The sequence below is a fragment of the Astatotilapia calliptera genome, chromosome 16 (assembly GCF_900246225.1).
Source record: "Astatotilapia calliptera chromosome 16, fAstCal1.2, whole genome shotgun sequence".
NCBI classification, from domain to species: domain Eukaryota; kingdom Metazoa; phylum Chordata; class Actinopteri; order Cichliformes; family Cichlidae; genus Astatotilapia; species Astatotilapia calliptera.
Genome location: NC_039317.1, coordinates 18,360,718 through 18,377,879, shown reverse-complemented (window position 1 = coordinate 18,377,879; position 17,162 = coordinate 18,360,718). Strand labels below are relative to the sequence as shown.

The 17,162-nt window shown below is 36.5% G+C and overlaps 1 protein-coding gene across 8 annotated transcripts; it reads right to left on the bottom strand.

Moving 5' to 3' along the window:
• Positions 1-22: 22 nt before the first annotated feature.
• On the bottom strand, positions 23-15,762 carry LOC113007444 (muscleblind-like protein 2a). 8 transcript variants are annotated; one of them, XM_026144014.1, is made up of 10 exons: positions 15,395-15,758; positions 14,998-15,069; positions 12,505-13,214; positions 9,285-9,449; positions 8,974-9,195; positions 8,603-8,863; positions 7,330-7,383; positions 6,840-6,999; positions 5,602-5,637; positions 23-3,014 (listed from the first exon to the last, which is right to left on the bottom strand). In XM_026144014.1, exons 3-10 carry the CDS (start codon positions 12,676-12,678, stop codon positions 2,887-2,889), a joined length of 1,200 nt encoding a protein of 399 aa, XP_025999799.1. In that variant the 5' UTR covers positions 12,679-13,214; positions 14,998-15,069; positions 15,395-15,758; the 3' UTR covers positions 23-2,886. The 8 variants fall into 8 exon arrangements, with proteins under 8 accessions (XP_025999799.1, XP_025999797.1, XP_025999798.1 ...); XM_026144016.1 differs by lacking the exon at positions 14,998-15,069 and adding an exon at positions 4,786-4,880 and having other exon boundaries at positions 2,926-3,014; positions 15,395-15,756; XM_026144012.1 differs by lacking the exon at positions 14,998-15,069.
• Between the last annotated feature and the right edge of the window lie 1,400 nt (positions 15,763-17,162).

The window sequence follows — 17,162 nt, the reverse complement described above, 5'->3', positions numbered from 1 at the left end:
AAATTAAACACAGCTCACAGGATGGCATTTACACGACATTCATATATTTATTTATGTATATTTAATATCAGATTGTACACAATTTAGAATTTACAGGAACAAAAAATATCCACAAGAAATGTTTAATTATACACAATTACTTTTGGGGAAAATGTTTGCATTCAGACCAGGATGGATCCAAATAGCTGTTGCGTGACATCTTAACGAGAAGCTTCAGTGTTTAAATATGACAGGTTGCAATAAAATGGTAGCCAACCCCACAAGCCAATCAATATCAGCTATTTCAGGTGTCGTTACAATGTAATAATGTCCTCATGTTAGAAATGTGTGTATCTTAATTTAAGAGAAAGGTTCAGTGAAGTTTATTCTATTTATTAGACGACATAGAAATCATAATTAGTGAACAAATACAGACTCAGTAATACACCAAAGGTAAGGCAAAGTTCACACAAAGCCTGTCTTCTCAGTTGTCTGACTGTAGAAAAAGTGCTTATGAGAAGTGTTTCCATCAGTCAGTCAGACCAAACATTCTTACTGTTCACATCTTTTTGACTGGGCGAGATCTCAAACAACCTCTGTGTGCAGGTGGATCCATGACATTCAAACGTTTTGCCATAACATAACACAAACATTCAAAAACATGCCTTTAAGTAAAATAAATAAGTGGGGAAATATTGTATGTCTAATAGCAGTCTAAACTTTTAAAGCAATTATATTTTGAAAGCCAAATACATTTTTAAGTTTGGTGCTCAACATGCAGAGGGAAGCCTTAACAAACACGAAACTAACATTTCAAAAGTTCTCTTTTATGCACTGTTTTACCCACAGTGTTTCACCATATAATAATAAAGTTAAATATCCAAGTTTCTTCCAAGTAATCTAATTACTGTGAGGAGATACAGCTAATCTACCACCGACCAAAATACAGTTTTCATCACTGCAACTTGGGATTGCCCTCAGCAGCAAATCAGACAATAAATGACAAACTACTGTTACACCATTATGAAAATTACTTCTTTTCTTTTTTGGAAAACATGTCCTGTACGATGCACTTTTGTACATAAAAATCAATCCTATGGCCTTGGTCATACAAAGGCTTGTTGTCCCTTACAGGCAGCAAAAAGGATGAATTGCTTTAAGTTTCTCCTTTGTCCAACATCAATCCCTGGACACAAGACCGCTTTTAATAGGCTAACAGATCAAGGTCCTTTGAGAAACCCTCAGCACACCTAAAGTAATTTTAATAAATTGCATTCATCACAAAATAAAAGAATACATGTTAAAACTATTTTGAACTAATATTACACCAGTAAAATTATGCTCGTAAATTCTATTGACATGTAAAACATCACAAGGAAAATATATAATAAAAAAGTGAAGAAATGCAAAAGATTCAGTGAAAGGTTTCTATTTGTACACCTTGTTTGCAAAATAGATAACTAAAATTCTAATAAAAGAAAGAAACAATATTTTTCTTAATCAGACACAATGCCCACCCTGTCTGCTGCTAAATAGTAGACAGCAATGAGTAACTGCATCATGCCGCGTCAATCTCTCATGACTACATGTCACCAAATGTTTGCCTCCTTCTACTTTACTACAAAAGTATTTTGCCCTTTTTGCTAATTTCTTGTCGAAAAATGAAAGAAAATCAAATTAAATTGAAAATTACATTGAATAACATACACATTAAAGCATCAGTGAAAACAAACTGTAAGCCTAATTAACAGGTCCACACACAATACCACTGCATTTACATGGTATTGCAAAAACACGTAGATTTAATCCTAATGTATATGTCTTAAGTGGAATAGATTTTCTGAGTGTTTTTCCACACAAACCTTTTCAAATATTCTTAATCATTGCATGCACAACTGTTTAGGCACTTGTAACCTTCGATTAATACAGTACTGACAAGTGACTGCAACCTTAAGACTAACAGTTGAGACACTACTCAACACGCAACCCTCACAGGATCACAAGAGCTTTAGTTTGAATATGAGCAGCAGTAACTTCATACTCTTACTGAGCTGACTTTCATGGCTGTGGAGGCTATATCAACTTGAACAAGTGAAAAGTATTTACAGATCCATCAGTGAGTCAGCAATTGTCTTGAGCAATAATGTACATTTACTAAAGAGGTGTTAAATTAGAAAAACAAAATTGCTTTGAACGGATAAAACATTTCATTTCTCTCAGAAAAGACAGAAAACAATCTGTATATGTAATGCAAAGGCACACCAGGAGGTGGAGCACTGATCCATTACTCTGGGTGAAGTATAGAGGGACTCAGAGCATTTTTAAAGGGACATCCATAAACCTGCTGTTAGATTACATTTTTTTTATATACACAATTTTTTGTTAAGTTTAAAGTTAAATTAAGTGCTTTTCTCTTTGATTAAAAGTTAAATCTGGCACTAGATGAGCAATCATTATCATCAAAAACAAAACTTTCTTAGTTTAAATAACACATTCAATAAAGAATATGATGATGATAAAACTGCAATATAATCTACAATATAGGACGCCTTTACACCTGACATTAACAGGTACTGTCTACAGACTGAGAACTGATTAAAATATTTACATTATTTAAAACATCTCTGTTGTTTAGTTTTATGCCACTACTGCCAGTTTACTTCTCTGTAGCATCTATTGTATTTAAGTTTGATTGGTGGCTAAATGCACTCATAACCCTATCAGAATTAGTTTAGGAAACAAATAAATAATGCACATTGATCGTTGAAGGTGCATGTTAGCAGGTGCAAAGGCGTGTACAATAACAATCTCTCTGACACCTATTACAGTATAATGTAGAGGTTCATTATAACTGCCTGTAATGTATCATCATCATCATCATCATAATGTCAGATAAAGTCGGCGATGTTATCCACATGCAGCCTCTTGTATTTTGTGTGTATTGTTAACAGAATATTTACAGAACGGCTGCCCGGGACCCTTAACAGCAGCAACACGGCACTGGCTTCTGTTTCTGGCGGTTACTTGAGGATGATCTGTTTCGGAGGCAAAGACAAGTCACTGAGTAGTTTCACACAACAGGTATACTTTACAATCGCCTTTGTTACAAGACAAAGATTATTAAGGAACTCACTTCTCACTCTTAAGTGATATGAAAATACAAAGTTTAAGTGAAATGAACTTTATTCTCTTGATACATAGTTTTGTAAAAATGTGGCTTGACCTTGAAGCTAATTTAAGGTTAAAAGTTTTATTGATTTGCAAAAGTGATTTGGAACTGAAATTATAAGTTTTGATATTAAAAAATGTGTTTAAACAATCAAATGAATTATTTTACACATTGAATAAATTGTTTTATGCATTTTTAAAAACAGTTTTAACTATTTATCAGCTTCAAACCCTTTTTTTTTTTCCAGTGTCAGACTTTTGACCGTGATTTTGTGTTGTGGCTGTGTATCAAAGGGGAGGGGTGCGTGTAGACTAGTGATTGAAAGCTCCTGTGTCACGTTGGTTACAAGTTTAAAATGAGCATTTTGGCTGAAGATGGTCACTGCTCCTTCACGGGATGCTGCCGGCACCAGCCACAGTTTCAGATTGTGCTATAATAGACTATATTGATGGGTCAATATTTGAAACATATTGATATACATACATGTGGGGAAAAAATTTACCCCTACAACAAGGAATACTGTTATCTGATTGGGTGGTAGGTTGCAAAAAAGCTATATTGAGATTAGAATCTCGCCCACCTTATTTAAACCTAATGTAAAAGAGTTCATAGCACCTGCAATATCAATATGTTACAAACATTCACTCATCAATATAGTCAATCATAGGATAATCCAGGAAACCATGTTTCTTACCTGTTGGCTGGTGCCAGCAGCATCCTGTAAAGGAGCGATGACCATCTTCCATCAAAATGCTCATTTTAAACTTGTAACAAATGTGACACAGAAGCTGTCAATCATCAGTCTACACCCACCTCTCCCCCTTCATACATGCCCACAACACAAAACCAGGGTTAAAAATCGGAAAATGATCAAATCAGATGTAAAATAAAAAAATAAACGTAAACTAACAAAAAAAAAGAAAAGAAAACAAATTTATTCAAAATAAAATCATTCTTTTGTTTTTTTTTAAACAGTTTTTTTTTTACATTTTAAATATCAAAACTTAGAATTTCAGTTTCAAAAGACTTTTCAAATGAATAAAACTTCTGACTCTGACTTAGCCCCACACTTTTATGCCAGTGGTCATGACAAAGTTTAAATACTAACTTATCCGTATGTCCATATGACTTCATTCATTAAACATTAAAAAGACAACAGTAATCAAAGTAAAGAATACCAAATACTTTAGATTTACTCTCTCAATCCTAATATTAAATGTTTCAAACTAGCCAATTGAGGAAATGTGAATAATATTTTTTATTACACGAATAATAAAAATCTTATATTAAGACGTTGCACACAGAAAGTCAGCATAACCAATATCAAGAACTGTATGGTTAAGTCCTATATACTGTAGCTTGTGTTGGAAAAGACACTGACATCAACCAAAGCATAAAACATGCAATAGAGAATATAAGCGACACCACAGTTTGCAGATGGAAGAGCTAGAAATATGTTTTGTTTCTAAAGGAAAGGATGAGATGCAGCCTAGTTGGTCTACGAGGTACACAAAAGCTTAATGCTGCAATGCAAGCCGGGCATCTCTACGCTGATGAAGCAACTCCCCTGATTGAAAGATGAAGCACTTATTTAGAGCTCAAGGATTTATGACAGAAAGCTTTAAAAAGGAGCAAACCTGATTGGTTGGTGCTGTTGCTGCGTAGGGGACACTTGTGGCGGGAGTAGTTGCTGCAGAGACAGTAGCAGGCGTAGCACTGTACATCATGGGGACTTTTTCAGGAAGGGAACCATGAAAGCAATGAAAAGGGAGGTGGAGCATTATGGTAACCATAGCAATGTATCTCTCTCTCTTGCCAAGCAAATACAAAATGACATTAGCAGCAAGCCATCATTGGGTTAGACCAGCAGATGGCATGTGATCACACAGCAAAGCGAGACAGCAGGGGAAAAACATAAAAGGAGGGCTGATAAGAGATAAAATTAGGAAATCTGTCCATAATCTGGCATCCCACAAGATATGGCATGTAAAGCTATGCCACCAGAGGTGATCAATGTGTTTGTTTGTTGTTGTTTTGTTTTTTTAAATACAACATTTACAGAGTTTTACTATTAATACAAAACATTAAAGAGCATAAACTATGAGGTAAATCTATGGGATGCTGATCAAATTTCCTAATCACAATCCAGAATAAACCAAAAGTGCTTACATTTCTTTACTGTGCTTTGATTATTTAAAATAATTTTACAAGCATATATACATACAGGGCTCTGATCAGAAAGGCAAAAAATGAAACATAAAGCTAAAAATGTTTACTAAAAAACTAAAGTAATCTCTTGTTTTTTTCAGTTTTTGTTCTCATCCAGCTTCCTGGTTCAAAGGGTTGATTTCTCATCCGTTAATAGTAAGTATACTCTACCTTATCCAGACAAAGTAATGTATTCTTTACTACAAAAGGACATGGTTAAAGAAGAACATGGAGGAGGCACCTACCAATGCCATTAGCTGGAGTCATGCACAACACAGAACCTGTGTGATTTACAGGTGAAAAAAGAAAAGGTCTTTATCAAAATCGACATACATTAATATGGTCAATACTGGTGTAAGCCCATAAAAACAGATCTTTACTTTATTAAACAGGCCCATTGTGTTAATGCAGCATTGTTTTGTTCTGATGGATACAAGCTGAGTAACACAAAACTAGTGTTTTGTAGTTAGTGTTCACTAACTACAAAACAGGCGCATTAACATAGAATACATTTAAGAGAAATTTCTGCAAGCAAACAGACCTTTTCAAACCAGACATTTACACTGGTCGCATTAGGTGAGGTGTAGGTGTATGGAGAGAAATTGCCTCAAAAAAAGGTTACAAATATGTACAGTATGACACACAAGACCCCCCCCCCCCCCCCCACCAAAAGAAAACAAAGGAAATCCCAATTTTACACCAGAACATGAACACAGCTTACATATATGGATCTGTGCAAAGCTGACCTTGTGAAATGTGTCTCAAAAGCCCACGTGTGCATATTAGGCGATTAGTTCACATGGTTTTGTAAGTGAGCGAGAGGGATGTTACGTGTAGTTTTAGACATTTGTATACACAGAAAATTATCCGATTTGTGAAGCTGAACTTAACAAATTGTGTGTAAATGATCAGTATTTAGTCAGGTTTAAACGTATGCATTTGTAAATCTTAGTTTACGCGTGTGTGTCATACTGTACACATTTGTAATTCTTTGAGGCAAATTTCTCCCCATATAGGTGTGTCTATGACCATGACTTGCCAACTGACATATAGCACACCTGTTGCCTTGAAGAACCTGCCCTGGTTGTTAAGAGGTCATCAATTTGCTTTGTAACCACTGCTTCAATCTTTAATAGTTTACTGGTTCTACTGGAGTAACTGAGAGCAACTGTTTTTCATAACAGTCTTACTTTTCGTAATATGAGTTTAACAAAGTTTAATTATAAGCTATGATAAAGCCAAGAATCTTGCAGTGACATGTCAAAAACCTGTTAGTGTAAGGATTAAGAGTCACACCCTTTTTTGAAAGCTTTGATATAACAGACCTGTTCACAAGGAGTGCTGCTGATCCTGCAAATTTCTTCAGTTAAGTAACAGTAATACATGATGTGATATTTGCGAACAATATCTGACGGCAATAAGCCCTGAGACAGACACGGAAATCTAGTTTAGCCATGGAGTCATAGCAGGTTTGGAAGCTCACCTGTGGGATAAAATGCTGCAGTGGGCTGCTGCAGAGTCTGTGAGCTGACCAGAGCCTGCTGGTAGTGCAACAAACTGGGGCTGAGGAGAGAGCCGGCCCAGCTGCTCTTCTCAAGAACTGGTCTCTTTGGTAGGGGTTGCAGAACACTATGGGGAAAGGCCTGGAAAGGGACAAGAGGCAATAAGACACTTCCCATATTTCTGTTACGCACACCTTTAAAAGGATATGTTAGTATTTATGTTTAAAAAATGATACACATGACTAAAATATAAAGATGACACAATGAAAAAAAAAACTACCACAGATATGACTGGTGTAATGTATTCACCAAAACTTATTTGACAACTTGAGCACTTAAAAATACCCATGCTGACAGATCATGTACAGAAGGGCAATATAAGACTTGAAGAAGCCGTAAACCCCAATGACAAAAATGAAAAGTTCTCACAGTACAATTAATAGCTACATGCAAAGCAAAAGGTGAAAGTACCAGGTCTACAGTTGCCTCGAGGGGTCGCTTCATTGCTTTGGCAGTCGACTGAGTCTTTTAATAGCAGGCAGCGAGCACATGATGGCAGTGGGCCAATGGGATTCAAGCGTATTAACATACAGGTAACAGCAAGCAGAGGTGCATCATGGAGGACAGCATTGTGGATAGGTGAGAAGGGGAAAACAAAACAAAAATAACCTGAATGTAGTATACCACATAAAACACAATATTCATGCACAGTAAGGACACATTAAACTAAAGATTCCTTAATTAGTAGGTCAACATGTACAGTTAATGAATCATTTTGGCAACAAAGACTTATAATAACAAGGGTGTAATAACCTTAAACTATACGTCAAGTTTGAGAACAATGCTTAAAATGAAAGGTATTAAAATATTAACAAAACCTACTACGCACACAAAAGGATTTTGGAACACGCTGGTTTTATGACTCCAAGTGCAGGATACTGATATAATGCACAGCAAGCACTTAACAGTTTCATAATTAAATGAAAGATAGCTTGGTTTTATGAAGGTAGCAAAGGCAGTACCACAAATCAAAAGTTAAAACAACCATGCACCTGATGTCACAAAGCACAGAATGTGGAGCTCCATTTACTGCATTCATACTAAAGCTTTTGAATTACAGATGTCTCCTTAACTTGTACAGTACATAAGAACAACTAACAACTTAAACTACAACCTAAATAAAAATGTATGGAAAAGAATTAACCATAAAAGATGATGTATGCTAGACATGATTTTTAAGTAGAATGGAGGCCAAAGAAGCATAATTTAGTGAGCCAATGTGGCTTTAATATTGCACTAAAGAAAAGATAATAGAAATTGTGAGAAGCCTGATTGTGCATTACATTTAAAGGCTATTTAATGATATTTAATGACGCAATTTAAAAACAATCCAAGAAAAATTGTAGCTGTAAGACTTAATGAAGAGGATCAATTTAAAATTGCTAAGACTATGTAAATCTGTGAGAGGAAGGTGTCAGATTCAACTGTCTGAAGTTTTACATAGGAAATCAATATTGTGACCTTTAAGAAGTTTTATTTAAAAATAAAATACTGGTGCATTTCTTTGATATTAAACTACTTCAGGAGTTGCTGCTTAAAGTTTTGAGAGGAGCTTCTATTCAACTTCACTGAATGTACCATTACAAATGCTTACAAATATGCAGCACTCCACATTCAGCAATTTCATAGACAGAACAATGATGAACACTTTATCAATCATCAGAAGGATAACACTCTGACTTACCACAGCTGCAGCTGCGGCTGCGGCCTGTGCTGCCACTGCTGTCTGATTGATTTGTTGTTGACTGGATTTGATTTTGGCCTGCAAGTGTGCAGGCGGGTGAAAATACTTGCACTTCTCCCTGGAACAGCGACTCTTGATGTAGTCCATGCAAACAGTGACAGTGTTATCCGTGGTGTCAATCATTGGGCTGTCACTGGGATGAGCAAAGCGGCAATCTGTCTCCCCTCTTGCACAGTTTCCTCGCTGAAACTCACGACACACCTGAGAGGAGCAAGAGGAGTTCAGCTTTTAAATGTGTAGCCAGATCATGTGAAACCGCATAAGCACTAATGTATTTTTATGTGAAGTCACGCCTTGGTGTGCATGAATACCTCTAGTTTGTCTGAACGCTGAAGCTTCTGTGAGGGAGAAGAAGAGGAAGAGGAGGAGGAAGAGGAGGAGCACTGGACTGAGACAGGTGAGCTCCCTGGAACAAGAACCGGAGTGCTGGAGAGGATGTCTGAAGGAATGAGGCTCATTCCATGGCTTAATGGTGTCATGTATGAACCATAACCGAGACCAGCGTTTGTGCCAAGTCCCTGTGTAAATGTTGGCTATGAGGGAAGAGCATACATATTATGTGTGAGAATGCCATCCATCAACATCACACTGACTTAAAATTCCTCCTGAACCAGGACTTTACCACAGGCTGCAGGCTGGGTCCAGGGATCATGAGCTGCATCTGCTGGGCAAGCACGGCTGCTGCAGTCTTCTGATGGATGAGGTTGTTGCGCCCATTTATCTCTAACTGGGTTTTTAAGTGTGAAGGTGGATGAAGGTACTTGCAGTTTTCTCTTGAGCATCTGCCCTGCATTCAGCGAAATTATAAAGTGAAATAGAAGCATTTTCATTCATATCATAAAGAAATTTTACAATCTGATAGACTAAAAATGTTGCTGAATCAAAAGACTGAGAAAAAAAATGAATGTTTTGTTTTCATCAAAATCCTGTAAGATTGTCTCAAAGAAACGTAATCGTCAACATGTTTTTTCTCCACAGCTCTCCCACTCAGGCTCCACTGTCAGCGGTGCTGTGTTGCATGACGTGACAGCTAGTCGTGGCTAGAATAAAGCATTTTACATTGCAATGATGGATGTCAAAATTTTCTTGAGTCAGGCACAAGACTTTACTTGGAGTGCAGACAGTTAGTGTTGAAAAATGCAAAAGAATAAACTGTTGCAGATTATGTGTTGCATTACATCCTTTATTTAGACTCTCACAGATCAGATCAGAGCTGGTACTCAGAAGTGTTAATCAGCAGGTTAAATGATTTTTCCCATGAAAATTTCACAGACTACACAATTCTCAATCCTACCCGACCCACCTACTATCCAAAATCATTCACTGCACAGTCACTGAACATCAGCTTTGAATGCAACACTTGTGCAGCATATACTGTGCATTACAACATGCATTGGCTAATTACACAGGGTTTTTTTTACTCATTTAGCCTTAACGGTGGTATATTTCAGCGGTTTGTTTTTAAGCCTAAATACAAAACCTGAAAAACCCTTTATTTATTTATTTTACCCTAAATATGAGCCAATCAAAGCCATCCCTGCCACTCAGGCATTTATATTAACCTAATAAGAGATGAGCGTTCTCTCTCCTATATATTCAAGTTCTCAGACTCATGTCTGCTCATTTAAATTTCTTCTGACATTCATTTAGATATATATTCTGAATACTGGTTATTAATTTGTCTTATCTATAAAGAAAAAATGTAGTACTCACAGAATGAACCAAACAAGGAGATACAACAACCAAGGAATGACTTGACTTTATATCTTCAGCATCTAGCCCTAGAAAATTTTCAGAAGTAATGCCTGCTGGTACTGAACTTTAGCCCTGATATATAACAAAAACGTATCGCCTACAATAAAACTGTAGAAACAGCAAGTAAAAGGAATCAGCTACATCTGGACATCAACAGTACTGTCGGGTGCTTTATTAGAAGCCACGAGGATCTACTTACAATACCAAAGAGTGTGCATATTCTTCAACATGATGACATCAATTGTGTTAGGATTCACTGGTGAATGGGAAAGTTAACAGTAATTGTTTTGACATGTCCTTCTCACTCACAACCCTGAATTGAACAAAAATCGTATGGCAACAACGTCAGCAGGAAAGCCAAGAGAAAAATACGAGGAAAACACGTCTCTGAATGGCTAGCTCTCACTAAGCAAACAAGGGCTCAATACTACAAAACATCATTGTAAACTTTGACATAGTTAGACAGAGTTCCTAAAAATTGGAAAAGCACAGCTTGACATTCATTCTCGAAATTCCAGTAGAAACTCTATACTCCCCTTAAGGTACCCTGTTGAAAAAACATTTTAGTCTGGCTCTGAATAAACTGCACATTTTATTTAGAGCAACGAATGAACATTTGTTAGAAAATCTTCAGCTAATTTGACAAATAAAAATCATAAATAAGGCATTTTAGGGTATCCTTTATCTCATGTAACAGTAAATTAAGTAGTTTTGATATTTGCTTGTTGGTCAAATAAAACAAGCACTTTACTTGTGAACAGGACAATCAGTTTAGATCATTTTTATATATGAATGTAATTTATTTATACTCTTTCTTGAGTTTCTTGAAATGTTCTATTCAAATCTATTATAATTATGATCATTAAATTTCCATATTAATCAATATGAAGGTAATGCAGATAGTTGCAGTTGTAGCTTTTCTTTTCAAAGCAGAGAGCTGTTCTCACCTTAATATTTTATGAGCAAAATGTAATACAATCTTTTACAAAGGAAATTACAGATTTCTGGCCGACTACTTTGCAGTAAAATAAATATTATGGAAACCTCTAATCACTTTGATAAGTTGAAAATTGCTTGGTGCCACTTATCTACAACATAAAGCCAATGTCTGAACTAATAAAACCCCCCTTTCAGATATGCACCCAATTAATCTGTTGTTCCATTATTCTGTTGGCATCTGAATGTATCAATTAGATTTCTGAATGAAGACTCCGGTCGCTTTTTTAGCCAGCAGGCTGGACCTACCATACCAAAGAGGGATGATTAGTTTATGAAAAGGGAAGACGGACTGCAGAGTGGTGCAGCTCACCGACAGTCATAATAATCAAGATGAACAATAAATGTTTTTACATGAAGGAATGAAGTAGATTCATTCTATGAATGCATTCGGGCCCATGTCCACGGGAGTTACAGGCAAGCTATGTAAAAACTTGTAGCAAGGTGGTAAGGAGATGAGTCAACATGAGGATAGTCCTGGAGGCAAAGCTGGATTTTGGTGTGATGGTGAATGTGTGAGAGTGGATTAAGGATGCCCCCACCTCATTCAGGGCAACTGAGCAAGCAGGAGAATAAACTGACTGTAATCCATCTGGCTGCCAGATTTTTTTTCTTCTTCTATCACCTAAATCCTCTGGATAAGTGATTAGATTTTACCGTACAATCTTTGGGAAATAGTGGTATTACCCATGATTTCACAAATAGTAGAGCAATATGGGAAATGAGGCTGGATGCTTGGGAGGGTTAATGCACTGAAGGGCTCTGAGAATTCAATATTAAACTTACACCTGACTATACAACAGTGATGCTAACAGTTGATTTCTCTATTATCACCACTTAACATGGGAAATGAGCATGCTTGAATTTTTTCTAACCCAAGAAATAATTATTTTTCTTTCACTTTTATAAACGAATAACTGACACGTACTTCCAGCACTACATTATTAAGCATATAAGTAACTTACACAGTTACACTGCTAGCAAACAGCAACAAAATCCAGTTTTCCTTTTAGTCTTAGTTTACTTTCATACTCCTTTATACAGGGGCATTATTTTCTGACACTTAATAGAAGATCATTAATATGTCTTACCTTCAATGAGTCAAAGCAGGCTATGACTCTTCCATTTTCAATTTGGCAGCTCTTCGACGGATGAGCAAATTTGCATTCCTCATCACTGCGTGAACAGTTTCCTCGCTGAAACTGTCGACAAACTTCCAGAGTTAGCCATTTTGTGTCTCTCGCTGAAGAAATATTTAACGCCATGTCCAAAAGTTGTAACTTTAAAGCAACTTTTAAAAGTCACTCTTATTGTTGAAAGACTAATTCACCAGAAGCTGTAGCTTAATCGCAGCTTTTAGCTCTGAATACAGTCTGCTTCTTTGTTAAAACAACCAGATGACTCCCCCATCAGAAGGAGCAGAAAAATCAGATGACTAGCCAATCAAAGAAAAATTATCCTAGAAACAAGAACAACTGTGTTTTTTACAGCAAGAGACTGCAGTGTATACTCCACAGCCGAGAACGCCCACAGAGAGTGAACAATGATCTCAACACAGAATTGTTACTCTGTCGTATGTGCGCTGGTCAGTAGCCTCCGTCTTGTTATCCTCTATTTTATGGCTTGAATTTCTCATTCTTTTAGGTGCTGAAAGTGTGCAAACCAGCGACAAAGGGCTTGAGCTGAGGTATCCTGTGTTGGTGCATGAGACTGCAACTTAAAAAAGAAGCGAGGGGCAGCAATGTACATGAACCAACTTCAGGTCGGAGATATCTTCTCAAAGGCACTATCTGTTTGTAATCTGAAAGAAAAGAAAACAGGGATATTACTGAAATTAAACTTAATTGTGATTACAGCATCATTAGTCTGTTCAGTGGGCATATTAAGATACGTTAAGATGTTATGTAAAATATGAGAACAAACTCCCCACAGAAAGACAGGTTCGAACCCAGGACCTTCTAGCAGTGAGGTAACCACTGCACCAACATGCCCCCATGACGATAGTGCAGAGCAGACAATTCACATTGTTAGAACTTCTCTGTAAGTAATAAAAGTTCAGCTCATACAAAGCTGTCAGCGTTTTATCAAGAAAAGAGACTTTGCACACACCTGCAAATCACTCACCACCTCACATCTGTTCCTGTCTTTATTTAAAGCCATTAGTCTGCCTCCTCTATAAACTGAATTACAATGAAGTGGCAGATGCCATCCATTTAAACTCATACAACTACACAAAATAGGTTTGAATCAGCAAAGCACAAGTCATACATTTTGCAATCAGGCATAAAAAAAATCCGTTTATCTTTCACCATGGAGCTCCTTCTCATCATTTCGTGGGAAATCCAAAGGGAATACAGATGTTTTATGCCTACACATTTCACTCTTTTCCAGGTTATGCTGCCTAAATAAAAGCATTAGCATTTTATAAAGGCACCAGATCACACAATCAGAGTTTTGCTGAAACACGGTTATGACACATTTGCATCAAAGTTTGTTCATCAGGATCCATTAATTGCACTTTATAAGAGTCATACAGTTATTGCAGCCAATTCATTTTTTTCTACTTCTCTATGTACTGCTAAGCTGGTTGGGAGTCAAACACAAACTGCGTAGTCAGACCTGCAACTACACAGGAAGTTGCTGAGCAGACAGAAAAGGTGGACAACTCATGAGCTGATTAAATCTGCATGATTTGATTTTTTTTAATCCTACTAAAATCAACTAAAGCTATCAGTAAATACTGCACTCCAAAAGCTGTTTTGCTCTGCTGCTCTTCCTTTTCTTTTGCAGCAACCCTTGGTCTAACAGTACGCTGCAGCAAATTCCTTTAGGCGCAAGTCAGGAAACAGAGCAGGAAAACCGACCTCTCTCACTTCATTCGGCACTAAAATGCTTGTTCTTGTTTCCTGGAATCTAGGCTGGAGATACAACTTTCAAGCTGCTGACTTCTAAATATACTGACAAGAAAAAACAACTCTTACCCTTCTTTCTGTCCCATGGATTCAGTGACTAAAGATTTTCTCTTCACAGCAAGAAAAACAGACTCTCTGCCAGGCTCTGACTAAAACATTTCCAGCCACCCCCTTCCTGTCTGGGAGCTGGCCTCTGGGAAGACCCTCCCAGTTAGAAATTGTCCAATAGGGAACAAGAATCTGATCTGCCATGTGAAACTTCCTGTTGACCATTTATTTATGATTACAATCTGATTACTTGGAGAACGTGGAATTCAACACTTGATCCATGCCTCCAGAGTTTGCTGCTGCAGGGATGAACAATGATGCATGTGAAATAAATTATTTTGCAAGCTTGCACAAAGCTTCTGCACAAACATGACTACAGAGCATGCAGCCCATAAGTGTATATCCTAAACACTCTTTACAGTTAATTATCATAAATACAGGCCTGAGTTATTAGCTCCATACCTTGGATTAGGTGCAGGTCAGTATGCTGGTATTAAAAACCCGTAATAACCCAATGTAAATAGAAATACGCCTTTTTTGTTTTGTGTGTGTTATCTTTCAGTTCTAATTGTAACATTTAAATAATTTCAGCATCCTTCTCAGTTCAGGGGTGTAGCCACTTACTGCTGACAATATGATGGATGGCGTTGTCTTAATGGCACTTCCGAGTATCCCAGGTAGGAATCATTTTGTCTACTTTTTTAAAAAAATGTAGTCATTTTCAGAGTAAACGAGGAAATGCACATAAGAAGCACCGCTGTAGGTGTACCATAACAACAAATACAATCATATTGTGTCACTGTAATTCGATTAAAAGCTGTAAGAAAATACTTTAAGGCTTACTAGTACAATGGCAGTCAACTAACTGCCACTATTTTGTATCACGCAGTTTTATTACCACAGTTTGAGACTGCTAGGATGCTTAAGTGTCAGCTTTACAACCCAATCAGAAATACATTCACATTAACATGCATTAGCTTGCATTAGCCACACTGGTAGCAGAAAGACAGGACCTGCTTACCTCATCATCACGAACGAGCTGCTTCCCAGAGGATACGACAATCACGCACCAGCTAGGACAACGGCAACCCAACTAACGAAAACAATATGTCAAGTGTTCCCGAAATTTCCTCTCAATAGCCTCTTTATTTCTCGCCCTGTTCTGAGAATTACCGCTCGTTATTTCATCCACGTCTCCGACCTAATTTCTTTAGTTTGTAGCGCTGCACAGATTTAAGCAACAAGCTTTTGACAGCTTACTGTACGACCGTCAGTTCAGTGTGATAAAGGGGTGTCCCTGGGTGCGATGCGAAGGCTGAAAACAGCCATTAATTCAGCATATGACGTTTCAACCGAGCGTAAGGCGTAATTTATTGTATAGAGACATTTCATACATTAAGTTGATTTCTAAAATAATAATATAGTGGGAAAAAGTAGGCATTCTTTAACTTCTATTTTCTGACACCCACCCTACGTCCGCAAAGTGGTACGATCCACACGAGTGCCAGTAGGCTAAAAGGGCAAGGGTTTGCTTGTTACCAAGGGAACAGCAATAAAACTATGTGAGTTTTGTGGATTATGTTCATGAGAGCACTCGTTCCCACACAAATATAAACAAATTAACGAAGAATGTATATATATATTTTGAAAAAGGCATTGGAAAGTGAGAATTTAGCAACAAACAAAAACTTTACAAATATATATGTGTGACGTCTTGTCCATTTATTTGGAAGAAAAGTAGTTATAAAAATATAATTTGTACAAGGTATTAAAAACCTGTATATGTATATTACTAATATGAAGCAGATGCAGTAGCATGCAATCTCACAGGTCTGCTCAAGGTCAAATACGATGGATGCTAACCGAGATAGGATGTCAGAGAGGAAATGGAGGGAGACAGAGCAGAGACCATCATTTTGCTATAAAGTCAAATATTTATACTATAGAGATATAAAAAATGCTTACTCTGAGTCCAGACATGGTGGTTGTGCTGGACTTTATCACTGGCACATGTATGCCAATTTTCTACTTGTCATATTATTTGTAAAAACAAAACAAAACACACACACACACACACACACACACACACACACACACACACACACACACACACACACACACACACACACACACACACACACACACACATTTATATATGTGTATATATGTGTATATATGTGTATCTATCTATCTATCTATCTATCTATCTATCTATCTATCTATCTATCTATCTATCTATCTATCTATCTATCTATCTATCTATCTATATATACATATATATATATAGATATAGATATATAGATATATAGATATATAGATATATATATATATAGATATATATCTATATATATATTGGTGGTATTCAGCGAATGATGGTGTTTATAGAAAGCATATTGTTAGCAGCAGATTAAAAGTTGCATATGTTTAATTTTCGGTTAATCATGATTATTTCTTCTATCTATCAATTCTTTTATCATTAACAGTTTATTATAAGATAGTTACTTTTCAAAGTCATATTTCTATTTTTATTGCGTATATTGTCATTTAGCAGCCCGTTTCATTCTTAATTTGTTTATGCACCTTTAATTGTTGTTGTGTTTAAATATATTGTTTTTCTTTCATAGCCTTGTTTTGTTAGGTTTGATTGTTTTACACCTAAGGACATGGAGACAGACTGTTTTTTTAAACAGAAAATATAACCTAAAATATATAAAAATGTTCATTTTAATTCTTGAAATAGATAGATAGATAGATAGATAGATAGATAGATAGATAGATAGATAGATAGA

Bases quoted from the DNA above. Each gene is read 5' to 3' on its own strand.
- LOC113007444 (XM_026144014.1), bottom strand. From the start codon at position 12,678: ATGGCGTTAAATATTTCTTCAGCGAGAGACACAAAATGGCTAACTCTG. The intron at 9,196-9,284 runs GTAAAGTCCTGG...CTTCCCTCATAG, and splicing joins GACCCAGCCTGCAGCCTGTG to CCAACATTTACACAGGGACT. The intron at 5,638-6,839 runs GTGAGCTTCCAA...TAAATCACACAG, and splicing joins TGCAGCATTTTATCCCACAG to GTTCTGTGTTGTGCATGACT.